This window comes from Carcharhinus amblyrhynchos, chromosome 7 (genome assembly GCF_965287045.1).
Source record: "Carcharhinus amblyrhynchos chromosome 7, sCarAmb.v2.hapA, whole genome shotgun sequence".
Classification (NCBI taxonomy): Eukaryota; Metazoa; Chordata; class Chondrichthyes; order Carcharhiniformes; family Carcharhinidae; genus Carcharhinus; species Carcharhinus amblyrhynchos.
This window is the reverse complement of record NC_137330.1, coordinates 11,618,210-11,644,106: the sequence shown is the minus strand read 5'-3', so window position 1 is coordinate 11,644,106 and position 25,897 is coordinate 11,618,210. Positions and strand designations below refer to the sequence as shown.

At 48.6% G+C, this 25,897-nt stretch overlaps 1 protein-coding gene across 2 annotated transcripts in view; it reads left to right on the top strand.

The window, feature by feature from the left end:
* khdrbs2 (KH domain containing, RNA binding, signal transduction associated 2) overlaps positions 1-25,897 on the top strand; it is a 361,507-nt gene that overhangs the window by 90,387 nt on the left and 245,223 nt on the right. For both annotated transcript variants that reach the window (XR_013886982.1, XM_080191957.1), the window contains exon 2: positions 25,191-25,315. Coding sequence is in view for 1 of the 2 variants with exons in the window: in XM_080191957.1 (XP_080048083.1) it covers positions 25,191-25,315 (125 nt within the window). In the remaining variant the exon portion in view is untranslated. The remainder of the gene's footprint in view (positions 1-25,190; positions 25,316-25,897) is intronic.

Sequence of the window (25,897 nt, the reverse complement as noted above, 5' to 3'; positions counted from 1 at the left end):
ATAAATAGAGGAACGTAGGAATTAGGAGCAGAAGGAGGCAAATTCAGCCCTTCGAGCCTGCTCCGCCATTCGATCAGATCATGGCTAATCTCTCCCTGGTCTCAAATCCGCCTCCCCAACTGTTCCCCATATCCTCTTATCCTGTTTTTTATTCAAACTGTATCTATCTCCCTCTTGAGACCATTTAATGATTCAGACTCCACCGCACTATTGGACAACGAGTGCCACAAACTCACCATCCCTCTGCGAGATCCTCATCTCAGTTTGAAATCTAAATGCAATGGCTGGAAAAGTAAGATATACCACTGGATAATGAGTACAAAGAGTCTGTAATAGCTTTCTTTTTGACATGTTCACCATGAAAATCGCAAGGTAAACAGTGCAGACAAACAATGAGGCTTCCCACACTAAGGATTGCGCGTATGACTGAGAGCTGTTCCTATTGAAATAGATAAGATTCGGAGGGTTATTGCCAGGGGCGTTCCTGCGACGATGTTTCCTCTCACTGGGGAACCCAAATTGAGGAGGCACGGTTTAAAAATAAAGTATCTCCCACTGAAGGCAGTGACGAGGAGGAATTCTTTTCTCTCACAAAGGTGTTAGACTTTTTATTCATTCATGAAACATGAGCGTCACTGGCTGGCCAACTTTATTGCCCATCCCTAGTTGCCCTAGGAGGGCAGTTGAGAGTCAACCACATTGCTGTGGCTCTGGAGTCACATGTAGGCCAGATCAGGTAAGGATGGCAGATTTCCTTCCCTAAAGGACACGAGTGAACCAGATGGGTTTTTCCAACAGTCAACAATGGTTTCATGGTCAACAGTAGATTCTTAATTCCAAATATTTTCTTACTGAAATTAAATTCCATCATTTTCCATGGCAGGATTCAAACTCAGGTCCCCAGAACATTAGCTAAGGTTCTGGATTAATAGTCTAGCGATAGTACCACTCGGCCATTGCCTCCCCTTCTGTGCTGCCGAGATTACCAGTAATGGGCTGCGGGTCAGATTGTGTATTGCGATCCCTGTGCCTATGTTCGGGTGGCCACCAAACGCAGGAATATCTCATTCAACCGTTAAGCATGTTCCAACATTCAATTAGACTATTGACATGTTAACTGCATCTACACATTTGGTTACATAACCCTTACAAATCGAGTATCCTTTATCCAAAACCCTAGCATTGTGCATAATTTCAGTTTTACAGGTACCACATATAAACTCACATTATCATAGCCAAGGCCCAGGCTAGCTATGGTCTAGCAAATGGCTGGCGAAGGAAGATGTACCACTGAATAATAAATAGCGTATCTGCAAGGAACAGGCCTTTTGGCCCACGATGTTGTGTTGAACATGACGCTAAATTAAACTAATCCTACTGCCTGCCCTTGCTCCATATCACTCTGTTCCTTGCACATTCATGTGTTTATCTAAAAGTCCTTAAATACTCCTATCCTATCTGCCTCCACCACCACCCCTGGCAGCACCTTCCAGACAGCTACCACTCTCTGTGTAAAAAAAACTTGCCCCTCACATCTCCTTTGAACTTTCCCCCTCTCATCTAAAGGGCATGCCCCCTAGTATTAGACATTTCAACTTTGGGAAAAAGATTCTGACTGTCAACCCTATCTATGCCTCTCGTCATTTTCTAGACTTCAATCAGGTTTCCCAAGATGTGCGGGTTAGGTGGATTGGTTGTGCTAAATTGTGCTTTAGTGTCAGAGGGATTTGCGAAGTAAATACATGGGGTTACAGGGATAGGGGCCAGGTGGGATTGCTGTTGGTACAGACTCAACGGGCTGAATGGTCTCCTTCTATACTATAGTGTACTTCTAGACCCACTACAATGGTGTCATCAGCAAACGTGAAAATCGAATTGGAGGGGAATTTGGCTGTACAGTCATAGGGGTATAAGGAGTATAGTAGGGGGCTGAGAACACAGCCTTGTGGAGCACCAGTGTTGAGGATAATTGTGGAGGAGGTGTTGTTGCCTGTCCTTACTGATTGTGGTCTGCGAGTTAGGAAGTTCAGGATCCAGTCGCAGAGGGAGCCAAGTCCCAGGACATGGAATTTGGAGATGAGTTTTGTAGGAATAATGGTGTTGAAGGCTGAGCTGTAGTCAATAATTAGGAGTCTGACATAGGTGTCCTTGTTATCTAGGTGATCCAATGTTGAGTGTAGGGCCAGGGAGATGGCATCTGCTGTGGACCTGTTGCGGCAGTAGGCAAGCTGTAGTGGATCCAGGCAATCTGGGATGCCGGATTTGATTTGTGCCGTGCCTCACCTTTCATAATATTGGATGTTAGTTATTAAGGAACGCTGCCTGGCAGTTCTTTGATACCAGGATAATGGTCATCTTCTTGAAACAAATAGGGACCTGAGATTGGTATAAAGAAAGGTTGGAAATGTCTGTGACTACCTCTACCAGCTGATCCGTGCAGGATCTCAGTGCTTTTCCGGATACCCCACTTTCCGAGGTCGACCTTCCAGAAGGCTGCTCTGACATCTGCACCGATGACCTCAGATACAGGTTCATCTGAGACTTCCGAGGTGGAGGGTGTGATCTCGCTGACCTCATGCTTAAAACGAACATAGAATGTCGGGGAAGATGCACTCATGCTGGCGATTTTACATACCTTCATCTTGCCGCCTTTTATGGGTTGTAGACCTTGCCACAGTCAGCAGGGATCTGTATGGCCAGCCTGGGACTCTGAATTGATCTGGTGCTGTCTTCTTAGATGGAATTCCATAGATCACATCCGGCTTTCCTGTATGGGTCAGGCCTGGACTTCAGCAAGCAGTGGATATCCCAGCTCATCCAAGGTTTCTGATAGAGGACAGGGCTGAGGTGGTACCTCAGTAATCCTGGTAATCAGCTGGAGTGCAGTCCGCTGCGACAACCTGCGGGCCTCTTTCAGCGCTGAAATCCACAGTGGCAGCACCCTGAGGCTCCCTGGCAGCATGTCCTCAGCCTGGGCTCCCCACTGCAGCGCTGTGCCTCAGGCCGGTTTGTGTTTTTCTCTAGAACTGTTGTCAAACCTTCCTGCTGCACAGCTCCCCACCACCTAACTCAGGGACAAGCGGGGATGGGCAATAAATGCTGGTCTGTACAGGGCACTGGTGAGGCCGCAGCTGGAGTACTGTGTGCGGTTGTGGTCGCCGCACTTGCGGAAGGATATATTGGCCTTGGAGGGAGTGCAGAGAAGGTTCACCAGGCTGATACCGGAGATGAGGGGGTTCGCTTATGAGGAGAGATTGAGTAGACTGGGTCTATACTCGTCAGAGTTTAGAAGACTTGAAGGTTTGATTTGGCATTGCGTTGCTGGTGATGATAAATAAACTTTAAACTTTGTTTTGGGAGTCTCATGTCAGGCATGTGGGCAATGTGCTCCACCCAGCGAAGCTGATAGAGCTCCGGTGCTGGGGGATGCTGGAAAATGCCACCTGTAGCGCTCCAGTGCTGCGGGATGCTGGAAAATGCCACCTGTAGCGATCCGGTGCTGGGGGATGCTGGAAAATGCCACCTGTAGTGCTCCGGTGCTGGGGGATGCTGGAAAATGCCACCTGTAGCGCTCCAGTGCTGCGGGATGCTGGAAAATGCCACCTGTAGCGATCCGGTGCTGGGGGATGCTGGAAAATGCCACCTGTAGCGCTCCGGTGCTGGGGGATGCTGGAAAATGCCACCTGTAGCGCTCCGGTGCTGGGGGGTGCTGGAAAATGCCACCTGTAGGGCTCCGGTGCTGGGGGATGCTGGAAAATGCCACCTGTACTGCTCCGGTGCTGGGGGATGCTGGAAAATGCCACCTGTAGCGATCCGGTGCTAGGGGATGCTGGAAAATGCCACCTGTAGCGCTCCGGTGTTGGGGGATGCTGGAAAATGCCACCTGTACTGCTCCGGTGTTGGGGGATGCTGGAAAATGCCACCTGTAGCGCTCCAGTGCTGGGGATGCTGGAAAATGCCACCTGTAGCGCTCCGGTGTTGGGGGATGCTGGAAAATGCCACCTGTAGCGCACCAGTGCTGGGGGATGCTGGAAAATGCCACCTGTAGCGATCCGGTGCTGGGGGATGCTGGAAAATGCCACCTGTAGCGATCCGGTGCTGGGGGATGCTGGAAAATGCCACCTGTAGTGCTCCGGTGCTGGGGGATGCTGGAAAATACCACCTGTAGCACTCCGGTGTTGGGGGATGCTGGAAAATGCCACCTGTACTGCTCCGGTGTTGGGGGATGCTGGAAAATGCCACCTGTAGCGCTCCAGTGCTGGGGATGCTGGAAAATGCCACCTGTAGCGCTCCGGTGTTGGGGGATGCTGGAAAATGCCACCTGTAGCGCACCAGTGCTGGGGGATGCTGGAAAATGCCGCCTGTAGTGCTCCGGTGCTGGGGGATGCTGGAAAATGCCGCCTGTAGCACTCCGGTGCTGGGGGATGCTGGAAAATGCCGCCTGTAGCACTCCGGTGCTGGGGGATGCTGGAAAATGCCAACTGTAGTTTTCAAGGGAGCGTTAAAGGTGGAGGGAGAGGCAGAGGCAGAGAATGTTCTGAAGGGGTGGATTCCAGGGTTTAGGACCCAGGCAGTTGGAGGCACGGCTGTCAATTGTGGGCTTGCAGGAACTAAAGTCAGATTTATTTATTAGTCACAAGTAGGCTTCCATTAACACTGCAATGAAGTTACTGTGAAAATCCCTGAGTTGCCACACTCCGGCGCCTGTTCGGGTACACTGGGGGAGAATTTAGCACGGCCAATGCACCCTAACCAGCACGTCTTTTGGATTGTGGGAGGAAACCAGAGCACCCGGAGGAAACCCACCCAGACACGGGAGGGAATGTGGAGACTCCGCGCACAGTGACCCAAGCCGGTCACTGACGCTACGAGGCAGCAGTGCTAACTGCTAGGCTGCTGCGAACTGAATGTACACACGGGGCACGGTTTGGAAGGGTTGTCGGCACCGAATGAGCTCACAGATTTCAGGACAGCGTCAGACCTGAGAGACGTTCGAACGCGGGGAGGGGAATTTTAATTCGGGGCCAAGGGGTTGAGCAGTGCAGCTATCAGTCAGCACTGCAATGCCTCCGAGCTGCCCTAGAAAGCAACACCTCGCAAAGGCTGAAGGAAAGGTCGAGGCGTTTGAATCCCTAATGCCCGAACGTTGGCAGGGAGTATTTTAACGAGCCTGGGGCCAATCCAGACTGACGCTTTGTCTGCCCTCTTGCCAAGAGCTGTCGCTACGAGCTGACCCCTTTCAAACAACGTCGAGCAACTTTTAAAAAAATAAAATTACCTCTTCTGTACGGAGACTTTCCAGGTCACTTTGTGTTAGTTCATTTTTATCTGCGTCCCCGAATAATTTAAGAAGGGAAAAGATGCCGTAATGGGGAGGGTGCGGGCCCTGTGGAGACAGACGAACACAAAAATGATATTCTGTGCTCGTCCTTACGTTGTGATTTAGTTTCCACTTGCCCCTGAGCTTGCCATCGTTGTGTTTCTGTTCTCGCTGCAGCCTGAGATGGAAGCAGCGATACACCTTTGCAAGAGCACGTTATTTTCTCAATGTGAACCTAACTCGCCGGCGTCTGATGTGACTTCACATTAAGAATAGAAATTTTTCTTCCACCACCAGATTCAGGTTATTCATGAAGGATTAACACACCCACTTACGATTCTCTTGCCAGCATGTTACCCATGAATCAGAATATCGTAGGTTCAGGTCGACCTCCAGAGGCTTGAGCTCAAAATCGAAAGTACTTTTCTTTAACAGTCACAAGCGGGCTTACATTAACGCTGCAATGAAGTTACTGTGAAAATCCCCTCGTCGTCACACCCCTGTTCGGGTACACTGAGGGAGAATTTAGCATGACCAACACACACCTAATGAGCACATCTTTCGGACTGGGGGAGGAAACTGGAGCATCCGGAGGAAACCCACACAAACATGGGGAGAACGTGCATAGACAGTAACCCAAGCCGGGAATCGATCCTGGCTTCCTGGCACTGGAAGGCAGCAGTGCTAATCGTTGTGCCGCCGTGCCACCCATTGATAGGTTGGTACTGTTACGATACGGAGATCGTCACCCTTTTGAGAAGTAATGCTGAATCCCCCAAAGAGAAACACCTCACCTTGTAACCTGTTCAGAGTGTGTGAGAAAGTGTGAACCGTCCTTCAGTAACACTTAGTGGTTAACTAACAGAAGTACCTGACACTCACTTTAAAACAAACATTTATTTAACTAACAGGGAACTTCAACTAAACAAGTAACATACCAAATGAAATAAGATTCCAATGGAATGCTGTTCCAATAAATATAATATTTATTAACCAAATAATAATAGGATTCAGCCACTCTCAAAAAATATACAACCAGGTTTTGTGGCTTTTAGAAACTTTTGGAGTTCTTCTGTTGATGCCTTGGTCTGTAAGTTCTTTCTGATTTGGTATCTTTCACTAGTTAGATGGTATGCTCTCTTAAGACATATCTGAAGCTAGCAGAGTTGATAGCTGCTCTCTCCCTCTCGAGGTTTAAGGTGGCAGCTGCTAACTGCTGTTTTTCCGCCTTGCATTCTCTTTTACATCTGTGATGATCTATCAATTAGCCTGATGCTCGATTGGCCTGATGCTGTTAACAACATCAAACTCAAATGTTACAGGTTCTTGGTGTCTGCTTTAACTTGATCGGCTGAATTTAAATCCATTCAAATGGCTGAAGGCTGTTACCAAGGCAACTCTACTGCCTGGCCTATGATACAAATGTTTCAGCCTGGGTCCCCATAGGTACCTGCATTTAAAACTCCAAGCACTGAAACAAAACGGCAGCTTTTAAAGGGACGACACAAAGGTACTGAATGAAGTTTCAAAGGATGAGGGGTAATCTCATTGGAACTTACATAATACTGAAAGGCCTGGATAGAGTGGACATGGGAAAGGTGTTTCTATTAGTGGGAGAGACTAGGATCCAAGGGCACATCCTCAGAATAAAGAGATGACCCTATAGAACCAAGATAAGGAAGAATTTCTTCAGCCAGAGGGTGGCGAATCTGTGGAATTCATTGCCACAGAAGGCTGTGGAGGGCAAGTCATTGAGTGTATTTAAGACTGAGATAGATAGGTTCTTGATTGATAAGGGGATCAAAGGTGGAAGAATAGAGTTGAGAAACTTATTAGCTATAACTGAATGGCAGAGCAGATTCAATGGGCTGAATGGCCTAATTCTGCTCCTATATCTGATGGCCCTCTGATATAAATGCAAGCCTGTTTTCCTGCGTGCTTTCATGCCCCTGATATTTCAGGGTGGAGCTCAGCCTCTTTGACCAGACAGCTCCCAAGGTTCGGTGCTGAGCCTGTTAATCTCAGACAGGGAGGTGAGAGAGGGGCTGGAATTCTGTCTCAACATCTGTTGCATTACAATTGTATCGAGGGCTCTGTTGGTTGTGGGTTCAAGTCCTAATCCAGATACCTGGGCACAAGATGTAGGATTGACAATTTAGCGCAGTACTGAGGGAGTGCAGCACTGCCTTTCAGAATCATAGAAACCCAACAGTGCAGAAAGAGGCCATTTGGCCCATCGAGCCTGCTCTGACCACAATCCCACCCAGACCCGAGACCCACATAACCCCATATTTTCACTCTGCTAATCCCCTTGACACTAAGAATCAACTTAGCATGGCCAATGAACCTAACTAGGTTGACTGGCCATGCTAAATTGACTCTTAGTGTCAGGGGGATTAGCAGAGTAAAAATATGGGATTACGTGGGTATAGGGTCTGGTTGGGATTGTGGCCGATGTAGGCTCGATGGGCCAAATGGCCTCCTTCTGCACCGTAGGGATTCAATGATATCTCTGAAGTGTGGGAGGGAACTGGAGCACCCGGATTAAATCCACGCAGACACAAGGAAAACATACAAACTCCACCCAGACAGTGACCCAAGCCGAGAATTGGACCCAGGTCCTGTGGGGCAGCAGTGCTAACCACTGTGCCGCCGTATATAGTCCCAGATTTACTGTTACCTGAAGAGACTAAACTGTGAGAGGCCGGTCCTGCCACCGTTGTTATATCTGAAGGTACGAACAATTTTCACCGTGGGCCGTCGTTTACAGTCTCGGAACCCGTTGCCACGTCACTGTAAGCCGCTGATTGTCATGGTGATACCTGCTGGCCTGCAGGGGATGCCACCATTTACTCAGCTGGCAGCTCCCAGCTGCGGGAATCAGTGTTTAGTTCATGTCGGGCTGAGCTTTTGGGTTCCCTCCTGATCGGCTCATTCTGCCGACCTCACCACACAGACCATCTCCCATCCTGTAAACAGGCCCGAGCCGTTAACCGCTTCCAGTGGTGTGTTATTTCAGGGGTGAAAATATGACACCCTATCCCAAAACTACATTTTTTCTTGATGTTTATAGTCAGGGAAAATAAATTACAGTCACGGGAGAGACTGTCTAATTGATGAGAGTGGCACAGTGGTGAGCACCGTGACTTGTCTCTGTGCGCGTACTTCGGAGTTGTACCTCCTCGTAGTCTCAGACCTAACAGGTTGTTCACATCTAATAAAGAGCTCCCAGTGTTCACGTCATCAAGCCTACCTCATGGCTCTTGAGGCAACATAAGTCGATAAGTGTATCCACGCCATGGTGAAATAAAAACTTCCATTTTGGCCCCTCTGTCTTTGAGTGGAAAATGGAGAAGCGCTTTCAAACAAGGAACAGTACAGCACAGGAAACAGGCCCTTCGGCCCTCCAAGCCTGTGCCACTCATTGGTCCAACTAGACCATTCGTTTGTATCCCTCCATTCCCAGTCTGCTCGTGTGACTATCCGGGTAAGTCTTAAACGATCCCAGCGTGTCCGCCTCCACCACCCTACTTGGCAGCGCATTCCAGGCCCCCACCCCCCTCTGTGTAAAAAAACGTCCCTCTGACATCTGAGTTAAACCTCGCCCCTCTCACCTTGAGCCCGTGACCCCTCTTGATCGTCACCTCCTGTTTATAGAGTACACGGGGAGAAGGAAAGGAGAGGGTGCAGAATGTAGTGTCACCATCATAGATAGGGTGTAGAGAAAGATCAACTTAATATGGGTTTGGTTAATTGGCCATGTTAAATTGCCTCTTAATAACCCAGGATGCATAGGTTAGAGGGATTCGCAAGGTAAATATGTGGAGATATGGGATAGGGACTGAGTGGGATTGTTGTCGGTGCAGACTTGATGGGCCGAATGGCCTCCTTCTGCACTGTAGGAATTTTATAATTCTATGATAAGGTAGGTCCATTCAAAAGTCTGAGGGCAGCAGGGAAGAAGTTTTCTTGTATCGGTTGGTACATGACCCCAGACTTTTGTATCTTTCTCCTGGCGGAAGAAGGGGGAAGAGAGAATGTCCGACGTACACGGGGCGCAGAGAAAGATCAGCTTAATGGTGATGGAAACCATAGGGCATTGTCTTCAGTGCATTGCACCAGAGAGCCGGGATAGGATTGACAAGTGAACACTTTATTTGGCACGCAAGGAAGCCATTGGGCCCACCGTGCCTGTGGTGACTCTTTTAAAGAGCTTGCCAATTAGTCTCATATCTCTGCACTTTTCTCTTAACCTTGGAACTCTTCCCTTTCAATGACTTTCCAGAGATATTTCCTATAGGCTGCCTCCTTGTGGTCAATGTCACATCTTTCCAGATGCTCTTGATTCCGACCCTTTGAACAAAGCCTTGCCCTATTTTAACCTTCCGCCTTGCGTCTTAGATCCTGATCATGCCCCCTTGGGATTAATATTTGCTCCATCATGGAGGAAATGTCAGTTGACCGTAAACCAAGGGAATTAAAAGACAGGTCTTGCGAACTAAGCGCTAAGATCCATGAAACTCAGATCACTTGAGAATACAATGGAGGCCGGCGGCTTTTCTGAATGAAATTTCTCATGTGTAATTTCTGTGCAATGTGCGCTGATAGTTAGAACTTAAATCTGTATGCTTAACACAACATTAAGATACCTCATACTTAAGTTTAATTAATCTCAAGTTGATTTGGTTTGCTTGCTAACAGCGCTGCTTTCTGGATTATCCGGCAATGGATAAACGTCTTAATGTATTCTAGTCCTGGCATCAATTTAATCCTATAGGGATGAGGGAATGTTGATATTCCCTCATGAATGTAGACAGATTTTCTTCTCTCAAAGAAGATGGATTTTTTTCCCATAATGGTCAACATTAGACATTCAATTCCCGATTTTTATTCAATTTAAACGTCACCGTCCGTTGTGGTGGGATTTGAACCCAGTTCCCCATAACGTTAGCCTGCATCTCTAGATTACTAGCACAGTGCCAATACCACTAGGCCGCCACCTCCCAGTGCAGCGAGCCAATTTGCACACAGCAAGCTCCCACAAATTGATCAGATAACCTGATTTGCGCATCTTGGATGGGGGATTAATCATTGGTTAGGACACCGAGGAGATCTGCCCGGCATGTGGGATCTCTTATCTCCAGCTGAAAGAGCAGACAGGCTTATTATATAAGTACATCTTATTCAAGGGTCCAGCACTCCCTCAGACCTGCACTGGGAGTGCAGGCCGGTATTATGTCTCTGGAATGGGTTTTAAACCTTCTGACTGTGAGGTTCCCTCTGAGTCAAGGCACCAAACACTGTGAAAACAGCAGAGCAAATTTGCTGCCCAACCAGGCGTACCCCTGGCCAAATGCTGGAGGTACTCAGTCCGGCAGCCTGTGTGGAGCAAGAGGCAGAGTTCAACAAAAGGTCACTGAGCTCAGAGCTTAACTCAGCCCCGGATGCTGCCTGACATGCCGAGTATTTGGAACCATTCTTTTGGCAGATCCCCTCCACCCCTCAACCCCTGGGTTGCGGAGGCGGCCTGCATTAGCACGATCTTCTGGGCCCACCATTGTCAATGAGATTGATTGTGGTTGTTTGCCAGGGATCCCACAGCAGGGAGAGACTTCCTGTCACTGGCGCACATAATTTCACTGCTGGAACAGCCGGCAAATCCTGCCCTTTGCTATTTACTTTTCAAACTCCCAGCATTTTGCTTCCGTATACAGGACTAGAGAGGGCGGCACAGTGGTTAGCACTGCTGCCTCTCAGCTCCAGGGACCTGGATTCAATTCCTGACTAGGGTCACTGTCTGTGCGGAGTCTGCACATTCTCCCCATGTCTGCGTGGGTTTCCTCTGGATGCACCAGGTTTCCTCCCACAATCCAAAAGACATAGAGGCCAGGTTGGTTGGCCGTGGTAAATTGACTAAAGTGTCAGGGGGATTAGTAGGATAAATATGTGGCGTTAGGGAGATAGGGCCTGGGTGGGATTATTGTCTGCGCAGACTTGATGGGCCGAATGGCCTCCTTCTGAACTGTCGAGATTCTATGATTTTTTTTTTTACTGCCCTTCAGCCCACACATTTCCAGCCTGTTCCCTTCACTGGGTCACAGGTTACAGCCTGGGGGAAGCAGAGAATTGGCAGAGCTCAGCTTTGATATTCAGGGAGTACTGTTACTTGAGCCAGATATAGGAGAGATGTGGAACTACAATCCTAGCAGATGATGATGTCTTCAGGGGAAGAGGAGGGAAATCAGTTAGTAATTTCTTTCTTTCACAACAACACACATATATATCTTTGGCATCAGGGCATCATCCAGCTGTGGCTCTGGAGTCACATGTAGGGCAGATCAGGTAAGGATGGCAGATTTCCTTCCCTAAAGGACATTAGTGAACCAGATGGGTTTTTCCAACAATCGATAACGGTTTCACGGTCATCATTAGGCTGTTAATTCCAGATTTTTAGCAAAATCAAATTCCACCATCTGCCGTGGTGGGATTTGAACCGAGGCCTGGGTCTCTGGATTACTAGTCCTGTGACAATATCACTACGTCATCGCCTCCCATGAAACTTAATCTCCCACTCCAAGCAATTCCGAAGCAAAATTGTGGAAGTGTGAATTACCCTTAGTAAACCTGTTAAATGCAGTTGCCCGTTACCCTATCTCTAACCCTAAAATGCAGCGAGACCTGGACATCACGAGACTAATAGCTCCAGCCTCAGGAGACTGTGTGGATTTTGCATATACCCCTGTGGCTGCGTGGGTTTCCTCTGAGGTCTCCCACGCTCCAGAGATGTGCAGAATAGGTGGATTGGCCATGCTGAGTTGCAACTTAGTGTCCCATGGTATGTAGGTTAGGTGGTAAGTGTGTGTATTTACAGGGATAGGGCAAGGGAGAGAGTCTGGGTAAGAGAGTCAGTGCAGACTCGATGGGCCAAATGGCCTCTTCTGCAATGTAGGGATTCTATGATTCGATGAAAACCAGGCTTGGGCTGATAAGTGACAAGCATCAAGGACCAAGCAATGGCCATCTCTAACAAGAGAGAATCTAACCGTTGTCCCTTGAGAGTCAATTCTTGAATATTCCCATTGTCAACACCCTGGGGTTAGCATTGACCCGAAACTGGACTGAGCTGGACTCGCCGTATAAATATTGTGGCTCTGAACAGAATTGGAAGTTCCCATTGGTGGAAGGGTTGGGAACCAGCGGTGTCAGACAAAAAAGCCAGCGGCAACATGGGAAGAAATGTTTGAAGCTGTGAGTGGCTGAGATCAGGGATGTCCAGCGTGAGGCTGACACAGGTCTGGTGTTCAAAGCAGAATTAGCTAAGCGCCTGAAGAGAAAATACTTGCACATCTACAGGGAAAAGACTGCTGACTTAGACTTTAGAAAGGATTTGAAGCTTTACGAAACTAATACCTGGATTGGGAGAGTTGTGAGGAACGGTTGGAAGCGATTAGATTCTTATCCTGCGGAGTTTAAATGAGTGAGAGGTGACCTGATCAAAACCTGTAAGATCCTGAGGTGGTTAACGGGTGTTTCCTCATGTCAGAGAATCTGGAAATAGGGGTCGTTGTTTAAGGATAAGGGGGTCACATATTAATGGGGTACTTTTCTATCGCTGTGATACAACAACTTGTACTTGCACCACACTTTAACATTGTAAAGCTTTCCAGGAGACGTCACGGGACAATTTCTTACAAGCAAACTAGCAGGTAAGGAACCATAGCTTGTCCCATTTGCCCGCTTTTAGCCCATATCCCTCTAATCCTTTCCCATCTAAGTACTTATCCAAATGCTTTCTAAATGTTGCTAATCAACCTGTTTCAACCGCTCTCTCTGGCAATTCATTCCATGCACGCACCACCCTCTGTGTGAAGAAGTTGCCCCTCGGGCCCCTTTTAAGTCTTTCCCCTCTCACCTTAAACCTCTGCCTTCTAGTCCCCAATTCCCCTTCCCTGGGGAAAAGACCGTGTCTTCATCCTATCAATGCTCCTCTTGATTTTACACACCGCAGTCAGATCACCCCTCATTCTCCTACCTTCCAAGGAATAAAGTCCCGGCCTGGCCAGCCGCTCCCTGTAGCCCAAGCCAGAAACAGCTACGTCCCAGAAATGAATTTTAATAAAGGTCCTTCCTGGGGGTCAGTTGTCCCACCAACACCAGCGTTCTCTGGCCGCCCCATGGTGCTTTTCTCGGCAGCAAGAGTGAGACGCTATTTGCTAGCGGAAGGATCTTCCGGCTACACTGTGGTCAATGAGATTTCCCGTTGATTCCACCCTACGCTGCCAGGAATCCACGGTGGATATGCATCATCACAGAAGATCCAAACCATTAATATGTCATGTGAACAGTTAGGGTCCTAGCACAGATCCCTGCAGAACCCCACTCGTCACTGAATGCCGATCAGAAAACAAGCTATTTATGCCAACTCTTTGCTTCTTATCTGCTAGCCGAATTTCTTGCTCTGCGCCCTGTAGCCTGTGTATCATTAAAATTCACTGGTTGGGGTCTGACTCTACTGGAGAGGCCGGCTGGCTCGATTGCTGGTCAGCTCTGTGATCCCTGCACTGCCAGCCCTCTGACCGCCTCTCCCCCACCACCCCACCCCCCTCACCGCCATGGCCTGCTTGCTGGCCCGCCCGATTCCCCATCCCCGCAGTCCTGATCTTCTCCCTCCCCCCTGCAGTCCTGACCCCACCTTTGCAGATCCGCCCCCCCCACCCCCCCGTCAAACCTCCCAACCCACCTCGATCGCTGGCCTCCCCCCTACACCCACCAATTGGTAGTTGAGGGGGTTGAACAATGAGGAGAGGCTGAATAAACTAGGCTTGTACTCGTTAGAGTTTAGAAGAATGAGGGGAGATCTCATTGAGACGTATAAGATGATGAATGGGATGGATAGGATAGAGGTGGAGAGACTCTTCCCGCTCAGAAAGGACAGTAGGACTAGGGGGCACAGCCTCAAGATAAAGGGGGGGGCGGTTTAGAACGGAGTTGAGGAGGAACTTCTTCACTCAAAGGGTGGTGAATCTATGGAATTCTCTGCCCGTTGAAGTGGTGGAGGCTGCCTCGCTAAATATTTTTAAGATGCAGGTTGATGGGTTTTTGATAAGAGAGGGGATTAAGGGTTATGGGGGAGAGGGCGGGAATGTGGAACTGAGCCACGACAGATCAGCCATGATCTTATTGAATGGCGGGGCAGGCTCGAAGGGCTAGATGGCCTACTCCTGCTCCTATTTCTTACGTTCTTATCATGTTCTTTTGTTCTTATGTACACCAGGCCCCGCCCCATCAGGCTCCACCTCCATAGGCCCTGCCTCCCTTTGCATTGCCCCATACCGAATTGGGCAGTGTCAAAGTGCCCCCTGGGCATTGACACTTTGCCCCTTGGGCGGTGCCAGGGGGTCCAAGCTGGTACTGCCCGTGGTGTCAAACCATGAGGCCAGAACTCTCCATTCGCCTGACGAAGGGGCAAACCCTGAAAGCTTGCGAGTTTACTATCAAATAAATCGGTTGGACTTAAACCTGGCGTTGGCAGTCTTCTCACCACGGTGCCAATACCCAGGGGACATCCCCCAGGTGCCCGATGCTTAGGGGGACCCCCTTCATTCCAGCGGGGTTGGACGTCTACTTTCCTGTTAGTGAGGAGGAGCTACTTTAATGCCTGCTAGAGTGAACCACCCTGGCGGGGGAGTGGCGGGGGGGAGGTGGTGGGGGTTACCTTTGACGAGCACGCCTACAGACTTCAGTCCCAGGCCCACGAGTGAAATTTAAATTACATTCGAATGACCATTTAAAAAGTCTGGACGTCACCTCGCCGATTTCTAGCTGGGAGCTGACCATGCCAGAAATCGGGCATTGGGAGATGCTATCGGGGTAGGAACACACGCACGAGCTCTCCCAAATCAGCCGAGACGAGAATCTCTGGCCCGCAGTGGGATGGGAGAATCGTGGTCATTACTTGCACTGCCTTGTGCTTTAACTTTACATAGCAGTCTATCATGCGAAACCTTGTCGAAAGCCTCCTGAAAGCCTAAATAAACCACGTCCACTGGTTCTCCTTGGTCAACTCTACTGGTTACAGCCTCAAAAAAATTCCAGTAGATTCATCAAGTATTCCCTTCTGTAAATCCATGCTGACTTTGTTTGATTGTACCACTGTCTTCCAAACACCGAGTTGTGCAATTCTTGATAACAGACTCTAGTAACTTCCCCAGTACAGACATTAGGCTCACTGGGCTATCGTTCAGTTGCATTTAGTCGAAGCTTGACCATCCCCTACCCTCCCACCCCCAATCCTTCTCAATGCTCGCCAAAACCTTTTCGGGCCAACCTTTTAGTTCACCCTCTCAATAAGGGGAGGTGATGACCTAGTGATATTATCGCTAGACCATTAATCCGATGTCCTGGGGACCCGGGTTCAAAGCCCACCACAGCAGGTGGTGGAATTTGAATTCAATAAAAATATCTGGAATTAAGAATCTGCTGAGGACCATGAAACCCATTGTCAGAAAAACCCATCTGGTTCACTAATGCCCTTTAGGGAAGGAAATCTGCCATCCTTACCTGGTCTGGCCTACATGTGAGTTCAGTTGATTCTCAACTGTCTTCAGGCAACTGGAGATGGACAATAAGTGATGGCCAGCCAGAGACAACCATGCCCCACGTCTGAATTAAAAAAAAACCTCCCAGTACGCTAACATATTTGAAGCAACTTTTACTAATGCACTGTTGTCAAGAAGCCCAAATGTAAGAACGTGGAGCTCTGGAGCATTGGAGATGGGTTGGAATAAGTGTAGGTGGCCGCGTGGAAGAGTCAATAGGAAAAGCGGAGGTCAGACCATGTCGGAGTATTTTAGACCTATCTTCCACCCATGTACCATTTGAACTGGGTCCCACGCTGAGAACACAGGGCCGCTAATGGCAGCACTGTCTGCAACTCACCACTGCTCCTAAATCAGGTCTGTCCCGTACCCTTATCCTGATGTCCCGGCCAACTTGTGACGGGCAGCAAAGTTACCTTTTAACAGTACCAAAGTAGCGAGGTCAAAAATGCAATGAAAATTTAGGCCACAGCTGAGGTCTCGCTGGCAGGATTGATGAATGAGGCAGCGCTGCCTTGCAAGGTTAGGTTGAGTGAGGCACTCGGGTGAACATATATCAGAAACACGAAGAGCGTGAACGAGAACTATTTCTTAAAATCCAACAGCCATTCATTCTTACCGTATGTAGGTCAACAATGCGGGCTGGTGAAGCTTCACCCTCTCCAGAACTGCACCGCAGCTGCAGACATTTACAAAAAGAGATTGTGTTTCCATTAGCACAGCCGACTGTGTTTCAGTTCGCTTGGTTACAGAAAAGACAACGCTGAGAATTTTCGGTTTTTGCAGACTGCCCCTTCACCAGGACACAGCCCACACCGTACACACTCGGTAGCCTGCTCAAATTGCCAATCAGATTTACATTCAGTGATGAACTATACATTGGAGATGAAAATAGAAGATGCTGGAAGCCCTCTGCAGGTCGGGCAGCCTCTGTAGCCAAGGTCTGTTGACATTGGGTGGGATTTACGGCTTTGGGGTCAATGCGCCTGGAAGCTCCCATTCAATGGCGGCACAGTAGTTAGCACTGCTGCTTCACAGCTCCAGGGACCTGGGGTTCGATTCCTGGCTCGGGTCACTGTCTGTGTGGAGTTTGCACATTCTCCTCGTGTCTGCGTGGGTTTCCTCCGGGTGCTCCCACAGTCCAAAGATGTGTGGGTTAGGTTGATTCGCCGTGCTAAAATTGCCCCTTGGTGGCCTGGGATGCGTAGGTTAGAGGGATTGGTGGGTAAATATGTAGGGATTTGGGGGTAGGGCCTGGGTGGAACTGTGGCTGGTGCAGACTCGATGGGCCGAAGGGCCTCTTTCTGCACTGTAGGGTTCTAAGGGTCTAATGTCTCAGGTCGCTGGCTCTTAGTTAGGAATTAATTTAGAGAATTAGGGTGGAATTCTCCCATCCTGGGGTTTGGTGTAGGCGGGAGCCAAAATGTCAAAATCCCCACCGGTGTAAGATCACTTTGCGGGTTAATGTTGACTCAATCCTCCCACTGGCTAGTGATGGGAATGTCATTTGCATTAATTTGCATCTCATGAATGCTCATTAGAACAGCATCCCATCAAGTCTTGTGTCACATCAGTGTGGAACCATGTCAGTCTAAACCCCGATTGCTAAACAATGGCGTGCACAAGGCCTCGCCAGAGACTTCAGGGAGACTGCAACAATTTTCTGTCGTTGTGCTGCCCTGCCCCGGATGCACTGTTCACCACGCTGCCGGGGCAGACCCCCTGTTCCTGCCCTCCATCTCCAAGTAAGAAGTCTCACAACGCCAGGTTTATTTGGTAGCAAAAGCCACTAGCTTTCGGAGCGCTGGCTATCCCTTCGTCAGGTGAGTTCTAATCACAAACAGGGCACATAAAGACACAAACTCAACGTTGTCTACCTGATACGCCGCAGGAAAGGATGTCCTGAGGCCCGGTACGCTGGGGAGACCGTGCAGACACTACGACATGAACTGGCGTTAAATATGGCGTCCCGTGACCTTTGAACCCACCAGCTGACGGCAGGTGGATAGATCAGCTGTCAGCCCGCCAGGAGATTCGAAGGGGAACTCCCTTGTGTATAAGTAATGAGATTCCAAACGCAGAGCCTGCCGCGGGATCCTGCTATGCTGGCCAGCAGGAAAGGTGCTGCCAGAATGACCCCACTTCATCCCAAAAACAGAGAATTCAATTTTTAGAGACTTTAAAAGTTTTAAACAAGAGACAGGGAAGAATAGGATGGAATGGAAGGCGGGTGAGATTGAATATCAAAAGGGCCAAAGGTACAAACATTATGCTCGCGGAACATGGAGTGATTTGAAATGGACAAGTTACTTCAAAACATGATGAAGAATGGGTACTTTAAACCAAGGTGGAGTTGAGAGGTCAGGTGACCTTCTTTGTGTACATGGAAGTACACCACACCCCTAGGCTACCCTTTATTGTTTTTTATTCAAATGTGGGACACGGGTGTCGCTAGCTGGCTAGCGTTTATTACCCATCCCTAGTTGCCCTTGGGAAGATGGTGGTGAGCTGCCTTCCTGAATTGCTGCAGTCCACATGCTGTGGGTTGGCCCACAATGCCGTTTGGGAAGGAATTCCAGGATTTTGACCCGAAGGAACGGCGAGATATTTCCAAGTCAGAGGATGGCGGGTGGCTTGGAGGGGAACTTGCAGGCGATGGCTTTCCCATGTAGCTGCTGCCCTTGTCCTTCTAGATGGAAGTGGCCATGGGCCTGGAAGGTGCTGTCTAAGGAAACTTGGAGAGTTCCTGCAGTGCACCTTGTAAACAGTACACACTGCTGCTATTGAGCAGCGGCAGTGAAGGGATTGGATGTTTGTGGATGTGATGCCAATCAAGCCAGACATTCTCTCTTCCACCTTCTTCTGTGGGGAGAAAAGATACAAAAGTCAGATCATATGGACCAACTCAAGAACAGCTTCTTCCCTGCTGCCATCAGACTTTTGAGTGGACCAACTTTATATTGTTTATCTTTCTCTACATCCTAGCTATGAGTGTAACACTACATTCTGCACCCTCTCCTTTCCTTCTCCGCCATGTACTCTATGAAGGGTATGCTTTGTCCGTACAGCGCACAAGAAACAATACTTTTCACTGTTTACCAATACAGTGAAATAAATCAGATTTAAAAAAAATCAAAAGCTGCAATGTTTCAAGACTTAATCGCGAAGAAAGCGCGAAATTTGGAAATATTAAGATCTAATATTAAGAAATATTAAGATCTAAATATTAAGATCTATTAAGGTGCGACCTCTTACAATCCCTTCTATATTGCGTGTGTGTGTGTGTGCGCGCATTTGCAAATATATTTGTGTGTTGAATAATAAACATTTATTTTTTTTTACAACATACAAAACAAACCTGATCATTTTTCCACTCTGGGCAGTTACAGCACTCGGCATGGGGGCGTAGAAGCTCTTTTAAAAAAAACACATCCGATCAGTGGTGAGATGGAAAGCGTGGAAACCACACTGATCAGCTGTCTCCTGTCAGTAACAGAGGAGAAAAGGAGGTGGCAGTGGGGCAGGCAGTGAACCAGTGTGCTGTGTCCAGAGAAGGTGTAAGTGGCAACAGCAGAATCATTACCAGTAACCAGTAAAATGTGGTGGCGACAGTTACGGTATTGAATTGCCGAGCTTGATTTTGAAGTTTGTAAAGCGTCTCATCAAAGGAGGTAATATTTCTGGAGCAGAGCATGTCAGTTAAATGGGGCAGGCTGGTGATATTTCTGTGCAAGTTCTTCAAAGCCTTTCAGCCGCAGTCCCACTTATTCACACAGCTGTAATTGGGCGGATTGCTGCCGTACCTAGGAGACATTGACGAGGTTTGGGTTGCTTTTGCTGGAGTTCAGGGGGGATCTCATAGAGACTTATAAAATTCTAACAGGACTAAACAGGGTAGATGCAGGGAGGTGATGCAGGTAGATGATGGTGGGGGAGCCCAGAGCCAGAGGTCACAGTCTAAGAATTCAGGGTAGACCATTTAGGATGGGTGTTGAGGAGACATTTCTTCACCCAAAGAATGGTGAGCCTGTAGAATTCATTACCACAGCAAGTAGTTGATGCCAAAACGTTGAATGTAAAGTTTTTAAAGTTTGTTTATGAGTCACAAGTAGGCTTACATTCGCACTGCAATGACGTTACCCTGAAAATCGCCTAGTCTGGCGCCTGTTCAGGCGTGAGGGAGAATTCAGCATGGCCAATTCACCTAACCAGCACATGTTTTGGGACTGTGGGAGGAAACCGGAACACCCGGAGGAAACCCACGCAGACACGGGGAGGATGTGCAAACTCCACACAGACAGCGTCCCAAGCCAGGAATCGAACCCGGGTCCCTGGTGCTGTGAGGAGCAGTGCTAATCACCGTGCCACTGTGCCATCCCGTATTCAAGAGGCAGCTAGATGTAGCACTTGGGGCAAACAGGATCAGAAGTTCTGGGAAGAGAGCAGGATTAGGCTATTGAGTTGGATGGTCAGCCATGATCGTGATGAATAGTGGAGCAGGCTCAGAGGGCTGAATGGCCTCCTCCTGCTCCTACCTTCTCTGTTTCTACTTATCAGATTAATGCACGAAAACACTCTATCAAACCTTCCCAGTAAACCTCAGGCGACTTAAAATAAGCAACTATCTTACCACTGGGTTCTTGCCACTTGCAATTTAATTGGTAGCACAAATTACGGAGAATAATTATGCTTCAGAGCTAAGACTTAATTATTACGTGTGAGTATTACCCTTGACTTCAGAAATCCTAATACTGATTTGCATTTTTCTTCCTCTGTTTACTCTGGCGAATTGTTTGCATTCTGCGATAGAAATGGTTCACGTTTGACTCCAAGGGGTCAAGAATAAAGAAAGTGGTAAATTGCTTTCCAGTTATCAGTATTGCTTTGTTTAATTTTACAATTTATTTGCTAAATAACATGTCAATAACTGCAGCATAATTACACCCACACTCATTATCAGGCCCATATGCACGCAGATTGGGATAAAGTCTCAACCAGTTACTGCTCCTGCAAATGATAAAATAGTAATTAACTTTTTTGATTAGATTTACTCTAATTTTTGCCCATCAACTTGTGCTTTTAAACAATTAAATGTAATGAGTATTTATATTGCAGTCAACTGTATGCAGAAGAAAAATTTTTCCTGCACTTGGCATTCCCCTTCACTGTCTGTTCTGTTTGCCTTCACTATTGGCAACCCCTAAAGGCTACCGTGTCAGGGTAAAATAGATCTACTCAAACAGCAATGATTTTTACACATGGCAAATCACACAAGATCGGCTGTGAACATGAGCGTCAACTGTCGCTACTGAGATTACGGGTCATCATTATGGAAAACAAACAAAATTGAGGGAGTTCATAGAATCTCTACATTTTAGAACATGGAACATTACAGCGCAGTACAGGCTCTTCAGCTGTTGATGGTTCCACTGGTCGGTGCAACAATCTAATGACCCTCTAACCTAAACTATTCCAATATTATCCATACGCCTATCCACTGACCATTTGAACACCCTTAAAGTTGGCGAGTCCACTACTGCTGCAGGCAGGGCATTCCACGCCCTTACTACCCTCTGAGTAAAGAACCTACCTCTGACATCCGTCCTATAATTACTACCCCTTAATTTAAAGCTATGTCCCCTTGTGTTAGCCATCACCATCCGAGGAAAAAGGCTCTCACTATCCACCCTATCTAATCCTCTTGTATGCCTCAATTAAGTCACCTCTTAACCTTCTTCTCTCTAATGAACACAACCTCAAGTCCTCATTTTAGAAGGAGGTTCATCGAGTCTGCACTGACTCTCCGACTGAGCATCTTAACCAGGCTCTCGCAACCCCCACACACCTAGGCTACCGACCTAAGCATCCCAGGACACTAAAGGGCAATTTATAATGGCCAATCAACCTAACCCATATGTCTTTGGACTGTGGGAGAAAAGCGGAGCGTCCGGGGGAAACCCATGCAGACACGGGGAGAATGTGCAAGCTCACGCAGACAGCGACCCAAGGGTGGGGTTGAACCCAGGCTCCTGGCACTGAGAGGCAACAGTGCTAACCACAGTGCCCATTGTCCTGCTTCATTTGCAGGGAGAAAGACAAATGTGACAATTTTTTTGACAAAGGACACATTCAGGGAAAATGTGGAGGCAATGGTAATGCCACTGGATCAACAATCCAGAGGCCCAGGGTAAGGTTCTGGAGGACACGGGTTCAAATCCCACCCTGGCAGCTGGTGTTTAGGGAGCGATTCTCCCATCCCAAGTGCTAAATTTTAGCGCGGCAGGTCAGGAGAATCGCATGGCGACCGATTTGCGGGATTCCCGCGAGCTTTCGAGCCATGATTGCGCAGTGCCCGAAATCGATGGGGAGGCAAAGATAATGTCCAAATTGCTTTAAAATACAATTTCAATGTGATTAGCAGGCCCGGGACTGAATTCTCCAGGCCTCTATCATCTCCCACCCTGCCAGAACGTTTCACCCCCCCCGGGGGTTCAGACTAGATCCCCAGTTTTGGGGAACTAATGGACAATCTGGGAGCAATCGGAGCCCACAGAGAGTCAGGCATCAGGGGGGTGGTGCCATTTGGGCATGGGCACCCTGGCAGTGCCAGCCGGTGCCCCTAGCGCTGCCAAGGGGCAAAGTGCCCATGCCCCGGGGGCACTTCTCACTGGGCATGGGGCAGTGCCAAAGGGGCAGGGCTATTGGAAATGGGGCCAAGGTGTAGAGCCAGCTGGGGGTAGGACCCAGGGGTGATCAGTAGGGGTAGGGGGGTCCCGCTGCCTCTCTGCATGGGGTTCGGTGGGGGCTGGAGAGAGGCCAGTGATTGGGGTGGCCTAGGGATAGGTGGTCAGCCTTGGCGGGGGGGTGTGGGGAAGGGGGGGAGTCTGCCGGGGTTGGGCTCTGCTGGGGAGGGGGGGCGGGGGGGGCGAGTGAGATCATCACAGGCCAGAGGAGGAGGGCGCGGCTGTAGATCGGGCGCTCCGGAACAGAGTTGGAATGGGGGTTGGCCAAGGAATGGTCATGGGGGCTGCGATTGGGCCATGGGGGGGCTGGTGGGGGAGCAGGTTGGTGAGGGCAGCACTGCGAGGGTCCCGGGCTGGCCAGTGATCGAGCTGGCCATCAATCCGCAGGTTGGAAGTTCAGGGTTACAGAACGTGCACAGAGACCCGGGTCTGTCGGTCTCCGATGTGAATAGACCCCAACCCTGAGCTTTTAATGATGCCCACATTGCGCAGAGTGTGGGAGATTCTAATCAGAAGTTGCACTGAAAAAAACCAGCGTGAATTCCACCTGTTTTCCCCGCGAATTTGACACGCAGAACTTTTTTTGGGAGAACCGGGGCCTTAAATTCAATTTCTGGAGTTGAAAGCATGGAGATTATCGTTAGTTGCTGCAACAACTCCTCTGGTTGAGTAATGTCCCCTTCAGGGAAGGAGATCTGCAGTCCTTACCTGCTCCGGCCTGCAGGGGACTCCACAACGTGGCTGATGGTTCACTGCCCTCTGGTGGGATGGTGGCATTGCGGTCGCTGGGGACCAGCTTTGATCCCCGCTGGTGGCAACCTTCACCGGCGAGGTCGGAATTCCACGCGAACCCGGACAATAACATTTGGAGCTCGCTAAAGGAATTAAATTAACATATGTACAGTGCCCTTGAAGAGGGAGAATTTGCAGAGGTACGGGGATTGAAAAGGTGGGGGTGGGTTTATTCGTAACACATGGGGGTCGCTGACTGGCCAGCAGTTATTGCCCATCCCCACTTGCCCGAGGGCATTTGAGAGTCAACCACATTGCTGTGGCTCTGGGGTCAGAAGTAGGCCAGACCAGGTAAGGACGGCAGATTTCCTTCCCTAAAACATATTGGTGAACCAGATGGGTTTCTTCCGACAATCGACAATGGTTTCATGGTCATCAGTAGATTCTTAATTCCAGGTACTTTTTATTGAATTTAAATTCTACCACCTGCTGGATTCGAACCCAGGTTCCCCAGAGCATTAGCTGAGTTCCTGGGTTAATAGCCCAGCGATAATAGTTCTAGGTCGTCACCTCCCCTTGAGAGGGGAGTTTGAGACTTATTAGATGGCTCTTTGAAAGAGCCAGCACAGATATGATGGATTGAATGGCCTTATTCTGCACAGTCTCATTCTACATCCCATTCTCATTCTTTATGGACTTCAACGCGGATAAATGTGTAGTGGTCCATTCTGGCAGGACCAATGGGAGTACAATATCAAGGGTAGGAGTCTTAGCTGTGTTGAAGAGCAGAAGGATCTTGGGGTCCGGGTCCACAGACTCTTAAATCGGTCTCACAGGTGGAGGATGTGGTCAAGAAGGCGTATGTTGTACTGGCCTTCATTAATCGAGGGATTGAGTTTAAGAGTCGGGAGGTAATGCTGCAACTTTATAAGACCCTAGTCAGACCCCACTTGGAGTACTGTGCGCAGTTCTGGTCGCCTCACTATAGGAAGGATGTGGAAGCTATTGAGAGGGTGCAGAGGAGATTTACAAGGATGTGGCCTGGATTGGGAGGCATGACTTATGAAGATAGGTTGAGGGAGCTAGGTCTCTTCTCCCTGGAGAGACGAAGGTTGAGAGGTGACCTGATAGAGGTTTATAAAATGTTGAGAAGTATAGATAGGGTGGATTCTCAGAGGCTATTTCCCAGGGCTGAAATGGTCGCTACGAGAGGACACAGGTTTAAGGTGCTGGGAAGCAAGTACAGAGGAGATGTTGGGGGTAAGTTTTTCACTCAGAGGGTGGTGAGTGAGTGGAATCGGCTGCCGTCGGTGGTGGTAGAGGCGAACTCACTGGGGTCTTTTAAAAGACTTGTGGATGAGTATATGGGATCTAACGGGATTGGGAGTTACAGATAGTTCTATGGCTTGGTAGGTATAGATGTGATCGGCGCAACTTGTGGGCCGAAGGGCCTGTTTGTGCTGTAGTGTTCTATGTTCTGTGTATATGGTCTTGGATATGCAGGTACCATGTCAATAGGAAATCCATTCTGAAACAGTTAGGTATGTTTTTTAGGAGTACTCTGGCTGCCCTGATACGCAGATGGAAAATAAACACAACTGCTCCTTAGCCTTCAATCCATATAACATAAAAGTTTAAAGGGAAATAAAAAGGAAATAGGTTTGTGAAACGGCGTACCTGAGGAGTAAGTGGATATGGCTGCGCTCTGAATGAGGCAGCAAGCTGCTTATTGAATCGACATTTTAATCACTTTTCCAAGTTCCTCATTAAATTTGATGTACTCTGACCTCTTTACAGAAATTGAACAATTCCAGAACAACAGCACAAAAAAGGAGGAAGAGAAGCAATACCTGGATGTCATCAGCAACAAAAACATTAAACTAGCTGAAAGAGTGCTGATCCCAGTCAAACAGTATCCAAAGGTACGAGAAGTGTGGTGACTTGTTTGTCTGTCCAGACTGTGATTTATCGAGATGAGATGTACTTCTCTTGCAATTCAGTTGAATTACGTACCATGGAGAGCGGATAAACAGGCCGTTCGGCCCAACTAGTCGATGTTGGTGTTTATGGTGGTGGCACAGTGGTTAGGACTGCTGCCTCACAGCACCAGGGACGTGGGTTCACTTCCTGGCTTGGGCCACCGTCTGTGCGGAGTCTGCATATTCTCCCCGTGTCTGCGTGGGTTTCCCCCTGGATGCTCCGCTTTCCTCCCACAGTCCAAAAGATGGACTGGTTAGGAGCATTGGCCATGCTAAATTTTCCCTCAGTGTACCCAAACAGGTGCCAAGGGATTTTCACAGTAACTTCATTGCAGTGTTAATGTAAGCCTGCTTGTGACACTGATAAACAAACTTAAAAAAAATCTTTTAAACTTTTATGCCCCACATGAGTTTTATCCCACCTTCATTTAACTCAGTCCTCCTCGCTCTTTTCTCCCATATAGAGTGGTTGAGGATAACAACATCTAAGGGCAAGCTATATAGGTGAGGGAGAAAGGTTTCCAC